At 45.3% G+C, this 13,378-nt stretch overlaps 1 protein-coding gene across 1 annotated transcript in view; it reads right to left on the bottom strand.

The window, feature by feature from the left end:
- Positions 1 to 13,378, bottom strand: part of LOC121272233 (very-long-chain 3-oxoacyl-CoA reductase-B-like) — a 53,181-nt gene that overhangs the window by 21,146 nt on the left and 18,657 nt on the right. The window contains exons 4-6 of the mRNA XM_041178760.1: positions 11,071 to 11,181; positions 10,669 to 10,736; positions 6,712 to 6,756 (exon numbers count right to left, since the gene is read on the bottom strand). Coding sequence (XP_041034694.1) covers positions 6,712 to 6,756; positions 10,669 to 10,736; positions 11,071 to 11,181 — 224 coding nt within the window. The remainder of the gene's footprint in view (positions 1 to 6,711; positions 6,757 to 10,668; positions 10,737 to 11,070; positions 11,182 to 13,378) is intronic.

A 13,378-nucleotide genomic window follows, 5' to 3' on the forward strand; every position in this document is an offset into this window, starting at 1 on the left:
CATAGATCTCCGCTGGTTGAAGGGCTGGAAAAGATTATAGAGATGGGGAGGGGAAAAGCTATGAATTGAAATATGACAATTATGAAATAAAAACATTGCTGGACCAGCAGACACTGCAAGGAGGGGGAGGAGGAGAGAGAGTGTGACCATATTACAACATTGGAAGCAGTCAATCTTGATGATGCAATAAGCAGTGTACACCTGTCACATCTCGGCCCTTAGTCAGCTACGGCTGCCTTAAGCCTAGGATCTGATCATAGTAACTGAGGCACATACACAGATCAGGCAAAAAAATGGAGTTAAAATAAAAGTAAAAGTCCATTATGAGGTTATCAACTTAGAATTCTCAGAGGAAACAAAATAAAAGCTAACGAACCTCTCTAAGTCACCAGAGGGAGAGTCATTGTCGCAACAGGGAATGGTGATGTTTCATAATAGCTGGCAGAGAGAGAAGTCTTGTCACTAAAATATGGATCATGAGTTTACAGTGTTGTCCTGATCTGAGGCTCATTCCTGAAGCGCACTCCTGTAGCATGCAACAAGCCAAGGCTCAGCTGCTCCCAGCAAGGTTGGTGGGGAATGAGGGGAGGAGCGGCGGTTGAAAGGTACACAAAAGAGAATCAGCAAGAACATTTGGAATACCAGCCCTCCATAGTCTGCCAGTTCCAAAACAGTTCGTGCAGCTTGGAAGCACAATTGCTCAATTTTGTGAAGACATTAGTTGAGAAAAAGAGGCAGTGCAACTTTGATGAGAGAGATAGTTATGATAAAGGACGGAACACATCCAAATGCAGTCCTCTCCATGGCCTTGCAACACATCTGACCTGCAACTTTAGAAGGACATTTCCTGTAGTACCACTCTTCTCTAGTTCCTACGCCAACTAGCTTTAAGGTCAGTGAGAGAAATAGCGACTAAAAGAAAAAGACTTGAATTTTCTATAGTGCCTTTTATGACTTTGGGCCATCCAAAACTGCTTCACAACCAAAGTGCTTTGAAGATTTGTCACTATTTAGGAAATGCAGCAGCAAGTTTGTGCATAGCAAGCTCCCACAAATAGCAATAAGAAAAATGATCAGATACTCTGTCCTGGTGATGGATAAATATTGACCGAGACACCAAGGAGAACTCTTCTGCTCTTCTTTGAAATAATGTCATGGGATCTTTTATATTCACCTTAAGGCAGGCAGGTTTAACATCTCATTTGAAAGATGGAGCCTCCAACAGTACAGCACTGTCTCAGTACTGCATCAGCATAGAATTATGTACTCAAGTCTCTGGAGTGGGGCTTGAAACCACAAGTTTCTGACTTGGAGGCAAAGAGCACTACCCACAGAGCTAAAGCTGACACCTAACTAGTACCATATTAGAGGTGGTTTTCTGTTTAGGCTCACACCCAGTGAGAACCGGGTTGAGATTCCTTCTTTGTAGGGCATGTCACATAGAGGAGTCTGCATCCCACTCGTTAAGGATGGATTTGAATCCAGATACCAGAGGTGACAACTATTGCCTAACCGCAGTACCCAGTTCCCTTGCACAATTAAATAGCGAGATCGAGCTCCCCAGTGACTCAGTGGGACCATCCTTTTTGGACAATAAAGTTAGAAGGTGCCAGGATCAATGCCTGCATGTGTGAAAAGTGAGCTGATATAGATGGGGCATTAATTAGGTCCTAAAATTGGTTCAAGGTGCCTTGCCTAGGAAGAGAAAAACCATGATGCCTCCTCTTGATTGTAATTGTCAGTAAAGGATCAGGGCAACAATGTGGAATCAGGTAAAGATAGGTTCATGCTGGGATCAAGATTTTTGAATAATCATTTACAGTCGTTTGGTAGTACAGAATTTGAGTGTTGCTGAAAAAAAAGACCTGTTGAAGCTTTTCGTCTTGCACTCATCAGGACTCTGCGCAAGAATACCAATATAACGGGAAAACAATATGTATGTGAGGAGTGTGTTGATTGGTTGGCAAGTGGACTCTGATTGGTAGAGGCATTACCATGGAGAATGCAGCAATGCTGGTAAAAACAAAAAAACTGCGGATGCTGGAAATCCAAAACAAAAACAGAATTACCTGGAAAAACTCAGCAGGTCTGGCAGCATCGGCGGAGAAGAAGAGTTGACGTTTCGAGTCCTCATGACCCTTCGACAGAACTTCAAGTTCTGTCGGAGGGTCATGAGGACTCGAAACGTCAACTCTTTTCTTCTCCGCCGGTGCTGCCAGACCTGCTGAGTTTTTCCAGGTAATTCTGTTTTTGTTTTGCAGCAATGCTGGTGACTGACAGTTAACTGCCAAGCATTGTTTGAAATTTAAACCAGGCAGCTTGACCCCGAATGGTCAAGGCATTTCTGTGAGGAATGAGTCAGCAAATGGCTGTCACTTGTTTTGTTTAGCCGAAACAGGCGCAAATGTGTGTACATGTCCTTTCTGTCTGCAAAGAATAGGACCTTTTAGTACACCCAAATGTGCTTCGACATGTCTCTTTTTTCAGCAATAATCATTTAGGTGGAGCGCAGCCAGTCAATCCCTGTGGAACTGTACCCTAGTGAAAAAAAAATCAGCAGCTGAAGGGAGAAAAATTGGACAAATGATGAGGAAAGGCCAGTCAGAAATAAAATACATCAAACTGACCCAGAAAATTTCGACTGGGTTGGGCTGGGGGGGGACTTGAAAATGAAATTCAAAATGTCAAAATATTTAGAAGAAAGTGAGTCTAAAAATAAAAGCAAAATACTGCAGATGCTGGAAATCTGAAATAAAAACAGAAAATGCTGGAAAATCTCTGCAGGTCAAGCAGCATCTGTGGAGAGAGAAACAGCGTTAATGTTTTGAGTCCGTATGATTCTTCGGCTCTGAGGAAGAGCCACACAGACTTAAAACGTTAACTCCTCTGTTTTTCTCTCTCCACAGATGCTGCCAGATCTGTGGAGTTTTTCCAGCATTTTCTGTTTTCAAAAGAAAAAGACATCTTGAGTTCTCAGCACCTTCTACAGAGCACATACCATGCAGATGCATGAACTCAACCCAAGTTAATTAACCTCCTGTAGATGGAGGTCCAGGAAACACCTGCATAAACTTATTATTTCAGTCCTAGCCAGAGATGTTTCCAATTCTAATCAGCCATGTTGCAAACAGTGTATTTGACTCAAGTTTACCTTCAAAAAAAAGGTGGAACAGGCTCAAGGGGCTGAATGGCCTGTTCCTATGTTCCAAAACCAAATACCCATTCAGTTTCTTTTTGGAGAAGAAGTGTACAGATTTACTGCGAACTTGTGGGAGATTTCTCTGTATCCTTACTGGGCACAAATATTTATTCTAAAATCCCTTGAACTTGCTAACTTTTGTGTGGTAAAGTGAGGTACCCTGTCCCTTTAAGAGAATGCAAATGTACTGATCATGTGACGAATCACTGTACAGTACGCAACTGGGAACTGCAAGTCTAGTTCTGGAGGTTTCGGAGTAAGCACACATGATCTGGTGCTCTGCCTTACGTCTCAATAAACATCACTGTCTATTCTTACATCAGTCTCTCCCTGTTATTGATTGCAAGCAGCAATTGATGAGTACATAGGAAGGCGTGCAGTTAGAGTTCAGTTGGCCAACTAACTCACTTACCCAAGACATAAAAGTGGCGACGAAGATAAAAACAGTGCAAGACCCCCGAGTGAGAGAGTCCACAAGACAGGCAAGCAAAGCATTGAAAAGCGCATCTGTACTTACCTTGTAAACTAGGCAATAGCCAGCAATCAGAGCAGAAAGCAGTGCTGCAGTTTAAAATTATTTTTTTTTTTTAAAAACCCTGCAGAATCGCGATCGCCGTAGTCCCACCAATACTTGAAAAGAGCGCGAAACCCAGCAGAGAAATGCCAACAGCTGCAGAGACAGTTAAAAAAAAGTGACAGCTCTTAAAAGTGGCAATGCATTTAAACTGGTAAATACATGAAAAATGGCTATGGGCAGAAAATTATAAGAGATCCCAGAGAGAGTGCAACTCCACGGTAAGCCAAACACCTAAATTCGTCATTACCTGGAAAACCTATCGGAAGTGCAGTCCCCTTGCAGTTCGGGCATGTCGATCCATTTGACCCCATTGCAGGTGACTGGCCTCAGTATGTCGAATGCCTAGCTTTTTTTTTACTGCTAATGACATTGAGGGGGGAGGAGAAGAAGAGGGCGATTCTTTTGTCCTCATGCGGGAGCAAAACGTACGGGCTTGTCCTCAGCCTTACGTCACCTAGCGCCCCAAACTCAAAGACTTTCGTCAAGTTAATAAAAATTGTACAGAGCCACCTGAGACCAAAGCCCTCAGTTATTATGCAGCGCTTCAAGTTCAATTCAAGAAACAGGCTTCCAGAGGAGACAGTAGCTGACTATGTGGCCATTTTAAAGGCATTAACTGAGCATTGCGAGTTCGGAGCATCCTTTAATAATATGTTGAGAGGCCGGCTGATATGCAGATTGGAGATGATACTATCCAAAGGCGTTTGCTAGCCGAGCCTAGTCTAGACTTTAATAAGGCATTAAAATTAGCTACTGTGATGGAGGATGCCATTAGAAATTCCGAAGATACACAAAATGGCGTTGCCCATCTGGTCGAGCAGGACAATCCAGCAACAAAAGGAGCGAAAACTTTGGATTCCATGGAAAACGCTCTCTAGCTCCAGACCACTGAAAAACAATGGTACTGAAATGAAAACCCACAAAATGAATGAGAGAAATATATCCAGGCCTCCAGTGAGCAAATGACAACACAAACAAGTCCAGTGCTTTTTCTGCCACCAGTATGGCAACCTAAGGCGGTACTGCAGGAAAAGGCTAAACCAAAACACAAAAAAAACAGAAGGAAAAAATCGTGAAATATGCCTCTCGAAGAGCTATAAGAAATAGAATCAGACATCCAATCGTTACATAACCTCAAAGTGGGTAGAACCGAGCCATCCAAGTAGTCATTACAATTAACGGACAACCCATTAAGATGAAAGTTGATACGGGAGCATCATTGGAAAGCAGACATTTAGACATCGGAGTAAAGGAAGTCAGAAATTTCAGACACAAAGCTGAGGACATACACGGATGAAGAAATAAAGGGATATGTCAAGTCAAGGTGCGGCATGAGGAACAGTCTGCAAAGTTACCCAATTGTAATGTCAGGCAGGGTACCAAGTCTCCTCGGAAGGAACTGAATGAGAGAGAAATCTTGAGGGCCCACTAAGTTCCCAATTCAAAACCAGAACTGTTGCTGCAAGAAAAAAAAGTATGCAAATACCCAATGGGAGAAGCCCGTAGAAATCTTACACTGGGACAGAGTTCAAGCTGAAGTCAGCATCCTTCAGAAGGAAATGGAAAAGCTATTAAAGGACATTCAATTAGCTCCCAATTTGTGCCATGAAAAAGATAAGAAAAGGAAGAGTTAAGCCTGTCTCTGGTCGAGTTAAGGAATGAATTAGCTGGGTTAACCGAAAAGGGGCAATGATATGCAATTTTCCAGGAAACAATTAATGAGAATAGGAAAGAATTGGAAGAACTGAAGCAGCAGCTGCGTAAAAGCCCTGAAGTTTAAAAGCTAGAAGGCCCGGAATTCTCAAAAGAGCTGTCAGAAAACCCAAACACTGAGCTCATTCTCACACACACACTCAGCTTGCGCCTGAGTATAGTCCAGCCAACAGCGAAATTAAAGAGAAGACAGAGATATGGGTCAGTGCTCCCAAGAAAAGAAAACGCAGGAAAAAAAAAGAAATTGACAGCCTTCAGAAAGAAAAGCAAAAAGATTTCTTTTCCCCCTTTTCCTCTTTCTCCTCACACATCATGTAGCTCCTCACACATCATGTAGCTTATCACTATTACTTTGTGCTTGTTGCCCTTTACCTGTTTCAGCTTGGAGAGGAGGGGCAGGAGTGAACATGACTACACCCAGGTGATGGTGAAATCATCCACTGAGGGACATAATGGGCAACTGCCCCTGAAAAGGAGGTCTCGGAAACACCAGTCAGGTGTGTTGGGCCACGACACTTAACCCCTCAAAGAAGGGCCTCCTGAGAGACTTGACCTGTAAACAGTTAATGTGCTTTAAGCTTGTTTGCTGTACTTTTAAGTTAAGGGGGAGGGATGTGGTAAAGTGAGGTACCCTGTCCCTTTAAGAGAATGCAAATGTACTGATCACGTGACAGCACTGACAAATCACTGTGCAGTGCAGGCAACTGGAAACTGTAAGTCTTGTTCTAGAGGTTTCTGAGTGAGCACATATGATCTGGGTGCTCTGCCCTATGGCTCAATAAACCATCCCTGTTTATTCTTACATCAGTCTCTCCCAGTTATTGATTGCAAGCAGCAACTGATGAGTACGTAGGAAAGCGTGCAGTTAGGGTTCGGTTGGCCAATAAACTCATTTACCCAAGGCATAAAACTTTGCAAATCCTTCTCTTCAGTCTTAGAATTGATGTTTAAGCTAAATTTCTTCCATGGTTGTCTATGCCTTTCAATAAACCTGGACTATGAACCTTTCGACGTGTTGAAATGTGACAGTACTGTTACATGGAAAGTTATTGGGGTGGTTGAAGACTGTAACAGCCAGAACTGGTCTGCTCTGCCCATTGGCCAGGCAAGGCTCTTGCTACAGATATGACACCACAATGGCAATTATATCACTCTTCACAGACAAACAAAGAAATAATGCTCCTTTAATTAAGCAACAGTACATTAATATTTGAGTGCTCACCATCAGTACAGAAAGTACATTGCAGTTCATAATATCAAGAATTGCCTGAAACATAAAATTTTTAAAAAGTTATAAAGTTCTCCTTGGAATTCGTGATTTTACATTTTTTTTTAAAAATCTTATTTTCCCAAATCTCACTCCACCCCATCCTAAAGTCTTTGACTCCTACAGAGGTACATAGGAGCCAGGGACACCATGCTGAGTCGGCAGACATTTGACCATTTAGTCACCCCCAATTCTTTTATCAAATATACACATGTACCATTTCCCACATGGCTTACTGGACAGCAATTTGGAGCAGGGACATTGGCCAATATCCTCACCCTAGCAAAGCACAAACGGGGTTAAATGTGGACTGGGTGACCGCTTGGCGGATGCCTTTGCTCAGTTGCAAGCGTGACCCGCGCTTTCCTGTTCACTTGCCATTTCAATTCACCATATTGCTCTCATGCCCACATGTCTACCCTTGGCCTGCTGCATGTTCCAGTTATGTGGTGTGAATGTTACCTGCCACTTGTCAGCCCAAGCCTGGATAATGTCCAGCTCTTACTGCATTTGGATATGGACTGCTTCAATATTCGAGTCGTTGCAAATGGTGAACATTGTTCGCTAATGATTGTACATCACCATTTTTGGCCTTATGATGGAAGGAAGATCATTGATGAAGCAGCTGAAGGTGGTCAGGCCTAGGACACTACCCTGAGGAACTCCTGCAATGATGTCCTCGAGCTGAGATGACTGATCTCCAACAATCAAAACCATCTTTCTTTGTGCTAGGTATGACTCCAACCAGCAGAGATCCACCCACAGCCCCCCGCCCCACCACCCCGATTGCCATCAACTCAGGAGCTGAGTGACCCTGGCTGAACCCAAACTGAGTGTCAGTGAGTAGGATATTGCTAAGCACTGTTGATGACCCCTTCCATTACTTTGCTGTTGGAGAGCTGACTGATGGGGTGATAATTGGCTGGGTTGGATTTTTACTGCTTTGTACTGGACATACCTGGGCAATTTTCCACATTGCCAGGTAGATGTCAGTGTTGTAACTGTACTGGAAAAGCTTGGCTAGGGGGCACAGCAAGTTCTGGAGCACAAATCTTCAGTACTATTGCTGGGATATTATCAAAGCCCATAACCTTTGCAGTATCCAGTGCCTTCAGCCATTTCTTGATATGCAATGGAGTGACTTGAATTGACTGAAGACTGGCATCTCTGATGTCGAGTCGAGATGGATCATCCACTCAGCGCTTCTGGCTGAAATTTGTTGCAAATGCTTCAGCCTTATCTTTTGCACTGATGTGCTGGGCTCCTCCACCATTGAGGACGGGGATATTGGTGGAGCCTCCTCCTCCAGCAAGTTCTTTAACTGTCCACCACTGTACACAACTGAATGTGGTAGGACTGCACAGCTTAGATCTGATTCATTGGTTGTGGAATCGCTTAGCTCTGTTTGTCACTTGCTGCTTATGCTGTTTGGCACACAAGTAATCCTGTGTTAGAGCTTCACCAGGTTGACACCTCATTTTGAGGTATGCCTGGTGCTGCTCCTGGTATGCCCTCCTGCACTCTCCATTGAACCAGGGTTGATCCCCTGGCTTGAAGGTAATGGTAGATTGGGAGATATGCCAGGCCATGAAGTTACGGATTGTGGTCGAGTACAATTCTGCTGATGGCCCACAGCACCTCATGGTTACCCAGTCTAGATCTGTTTGAAATCTGTCCCACTTAGCACGGTGATAGTGCCACACAACACAATGGAGGGTATCCTCAATGTGAAGACGGGACTTCGTCTCCACAAAGACTGTGCGGTGGTCATTCCTATTGATACTCTCACAGACAGGTGCAACTGCAGCAGGCAGATCGGTGAGGATGAAGTCAAGTGTGTTTTTCTCTCTTGGTGGTTCCCTGACCATCTGCCACAGACCCAGTCTGGTAGCTATGTCCTTTAGAACTTGGCCAGCTCAGTCAGTAATGGTGCTACCAAGCCACTCTTGGCGCTGGACATTGAAGTCCCCCACCCAGAGTACGTTGTGCCCTTGCCACCCTCAGTACTTCCTCCAAGTGGTGCTCAACATGGAGGAGCACTGAGCACTGAGGGTCGGGGGGGTGGGGGAATGCGATGTGGTAATCAGCAGGTTTCCTTGCCAGTGTTTGACCTGGTGCCATGAGATTTCATGGGGCCAGAGTCAATATTGAGGAACCCCAATTGTATACCACTGTACCGCCACCACTGTTGGGTCTGTCCTGCCTTGGGACAGGGGACATACCCAGGGATGGTGATAGCTGGGACATGATCCGTAAGGTATGATTCTGTGAGTATGAACTATGTCAGGCTGTCGCTTGACTAGTCTGTAATACAGCTCTCCCAATTTTGGCACAAGCCCTCAGATATTAGTCAGTAGGACTTTGCAGGGTCGACAGGGCTGGATTTGCCTTTGTCATTTCTGATGCCTCGGTCAATGCTGGTGGTCTGTCCAGTTTCATTCATTTTTATTGACTTTGTAGTGGTTGGATACAACTGAATAGCTTGCTGAACCATTTCAGTGGGCATATAAGAGTCAACCACATTACTGCAGATCTGGAGTCACATAGGCCAGGCAAGGATGGCAGATTTCCTTCTCTAAAGGACATTAGCGAACCATTCTGCTGCTATCTTACCTTTATGCCACTATCAGTACCTCCTTCAGTCTTTAACACTACCATTAACACTTCCTTTGGTCTTCTGTCCATGACACCTTTGTCAAATCTCTCCTGAGCTCCCACCTATCCCTGACCTATTTTGCTCCACCTGTTCCAACCCCCTCTTAAACCGTGTAAAATCCATCACATTTCTATCTCTTGAGCTCTGAAGAAGAGTCATACAGGCTCAAACCCTTAACTCTGTTTCTCTCTCCACAGATGTTGCCAGACCAGGGTTTCTCCAGCATTTTTTGTTTTGATCTCAAAGGGGGCCGAGCACCTGTGTGTTCCATGCACCAAAATCAGAAACAAAAGTTCATTCCAGTTCCTTCCTCTAAAGGTGATGGCCAGATGGCATGCTACCCTGGTTTAAAAAAAATGGGACGTGCCCTGCTTTTTAAAAGCAAATACAAGACAAGACATGGCGTTATAGAAGGTCAGGGGCATTGCGCCATGCAACATAATGCAGTACTTTGCTGCCAAAGTTCAGTTCTGCTTAACTGTGTATGACCTTTTCCAATCAATTAAGAGGCCAGAGGCTTTCAGTAGGCCCTCGCATCAATTGGAAGAGTAAACATGATAGTCTGCTCCATTTTAGTACACAAGCTGCAATGCTTCAGCTATTTCGCAGTATCTCCTGAGTCTAACAAAAGCCTCAGGCCTGGCTAGGTATGCTAACTCTGGTTGGATGCATTCCTGGAAATGTTTCATCATATGATCATCTGTCATGAATCTCTCTCCACTGCCCAAATGGCCTTTCTGTCACATCTCCAATACTCCAATATTGTTACAACCGATAAACAAAACCATTCAAAAAAAGTAAAAAGAATCCTAAGTCCCTGATTTCCACCTTCCCATACCCCCCACCCCCGCCGCAAACTCCTACCTTTGGATTACTTACAGCAATGTCTAGGAGGTTATTTTTTAATCAATTTCTGGAGGCTCCAGGGCAATCCTAGTGGGTTGTCAATCTTAAGACCAGCCCCAGAAGTACTCCTTATTGTAACAAAGCAACATTTTCCCCATTTCTCACACACTCTTTGGTCTTTGACCATTTGCTTCCGAGCCAGGTCCTGTTTCATGTTGTGGACCCATTAGAAACCGGAAAAGTTTCCAGACTCATTTCATGTTTGCCCTTTAAAACCATGGAGGAGGTTTTCATTCCAATAGTTGACTCCGAGGTGAATGTCCTGATTGACTACAGAAACCAGTTTTTACAAGGGGCATGAATTAGTGAAGGAGAGCTCGGGATCTAAAACAATGTGTAATGTACTGCACCTTTTCAACATCTGGGGGATCTAGAAAATAACCCGGAAGCGCTTGGTAAAACTTCCCAACATTGTTCACTGAAACAAAGCAAAAAATCATAATTAGTGCAGAACCCACATCATAAAACATCCGTGGCCCTCTTCCACTCAGTTGCTTGTATTACTGACTATACCCGTCAGTCCTCCCTCTCCGTCAATCAGTAATCCTATCCTTGAACCCCGTGTTGTTAACTGTATCAAACAGGCTGGCACTGTTGTAAAGTTAAATTGAATTTGTGATCATTCTATGCAACAATATGATAAATGTTTTAAAGTACCCAAATTAGATCTACATTAAATCGCCCTTTCTTCAGTCTTTAATTTCTCTTACATTTCCTGTAGAGTCTAAACTTAGGGGTCGCAAAGAAATTACCCAGGATGCCGATGTTCAGGTCCTTCAGCGCTTCCTCAATCGGCCCATAAATCTCAGCGCCAAAAGTAAAGTCGGCCTGAATGATCTTGGTTTTCTTCCCATGCTGCTGTTCTGCAATTATCCAGAAAGAAACAAGTTACCATCCCAAAGGTTGAATAACTTCCAGGATCACTGCACATGCCCTATCACCCAAACATAGAATGATACAGCATGGAAGGAGGCTCTGTGCTTAGTCCCACACCCTTGGTTTTTGTCTGATAGAATTAGTTCCACTTCCCTGCTCTTTTCCTATGGGCAGAATTTTCTGCTCAACGTGTTGTGGGGGCGGGCCCCACACGTCCGAATAAAATGACGCGCGGTGACATCAGGCGAACATCCCGACATCACCGCCAACCATGTTGAGGGGCTAAACGCTGACCCGAGATTACACCAAGGAGGCAGGGTCACCCGGGAGACTTTAATCCAACGAATCTTCAGCTAGCTCCACACAGATGGATCAGGAGGACCAGCCTTGCCTGGCGCTTCCATACTCGACACTTAAGTGCTACATCTGCCACTTCACCAGCTGCAACTAAGGGCTTTGGACATAAACCTCAATGTCCACTCAAAACACTCATGACATGACTGTAAAACATACAAATGCAGAACAAAGGAGCCACCCTCAGCCATGGTAACGCATCTGGTTTTAATTTTCACCATCAGAAGTTTTCACAGATTCAAAACAAAACGTTATTCAAGCAGAAACAAATAATAAGTCCCTAATCTAGGGCCAACACAAAAGCACCAGCGAGAAGCCCGTGGTGTGCCTCAAGTGACTTATGCTTACGTTTACAGATGCTACATTTTGGTGCTGCCCCCTCGCTGGGAGTGGCATCTGAGACAGCCTGCTGACTCTGCTGTCCTGTTGGCCTTGATGACCTTGGCGGCCTTCCCCTGTCCCGTGGAGTCTGTGCTGGCCCCACCTGGGAGGGATCCGCCAGGTCCACAGCTGGCATTTCCCCAGTCATCGCAGCCTCACCCGATGAAGCGGTCACTGGGAGTTGGGGAGGAGCAGCTGGTGCCTTCATCTGGAGTGTCATGAGAGGAGCCCGCACATACGACAGGCAGCTGCTGCGCCGACATGAGGTCGCCCCGGACCTCCCTCTCACCGTCGATGGATGGGCGACGAGCTGAGAAGCTTGAAGACCACACCATCTCCCACATTGGCAATGACCAGCTGTGGCTACTGGCGCTGTGAGAGCTTGCAGGCTCAAGCGTAACCCCAGGAGAACCTGATTGTTCTCCTGGAGGCCCCTATCCATGAGAGTCGCCACTCTCTCCATGGAGGAAGCATGACGCTCTGACATGAGGCTCATGGCATCACTGATGCTCCACGTGGACTCCTCCACCACAGATACCAAGTGAAGCGTAGTCTCATGTATCACTTCCAGATGCTCCCGCACACCCAGCCACATTTCCTGCAGCTGCTGCGTCGCAGACAACTCCAGAGGCACATCATCACGCCCCAACTCAGCATGTGTCTAGTCTCCTGAAGTCTTCCGACTGCTGGTGCCATCAGCACACTCTGTCTCTGCCAGCTCCTCCAGCGATTGTGAAGTGCCCTCTCCACTGTGCCCCGGGATACTAGCTAATGTTGCAATGCCCACTGTGGTGATAGTATTTGCTCTGGTGCCTGCCTCGCAGAAATAGTGACGCAGGTGACACTTGAGGGCTCTCAGGTGCGAGGGAGCATCTGCAATTGCTCCTGGTGGACAGGCTCTGATGATGCTGAAATTAACAACAAGGACAGTGGATTAGTTACCGTGCACACAGTGACACACTTCATCCCTTTCCCCCTGGCTCATTATGCGCTCAACCTTCCAGAACCTATGGACACGAATATTGGTGGGGTGGCAAATAGTAAGGAGGATACCCTTACATTACAGGCGGATCCTGACGGGCTGGTCAGATGGCCTAAGGAATGCCATATGGAATGTTATGTGGATAAGTGTGAGGTGATGCACTTGGGCAGGACAAACAAGGCACGGGAGTACACGATGAATGGTAGGACTGTGGAAAGTAAGGAGGATCAGAGGGACCTTGCTGTGCATGTCAACAGGCCAGTTAAGGTAGCGGGACAGGTACATAAGGCGTTTAAGAAAGTAGATGCCATACTTGCCTTTATTAGTCAAGGAATAGAATATAGGAACAGGGAGGTCATGTTCCAAGTGCAGAAAACGCTGCCTAGGCCACAGCTATAGTTCAGCGTGCAGTTGTGAAATGCGCTTCACGGGAGGGATGTGATTGGAGTGGAGAGAGTGCAGAGGTC

The sequence above is a fragment of the Carcharodon carcharias genome, chromosome 33 (genome assembly GCF_017639515.1).
Source record: "Carcharodon carcharias isolate sCarCar2 chromosome 33, sCarCar2.pri, whole genome shotgun sequence".
Taxonomy (NCBI): domain Eukaryota; kingdom Metazoa; phylum Chordata; class Chondrichthyes; order Lamniformes; family Lamnidae; genus Carcharodon; species Carcharodon carcharias.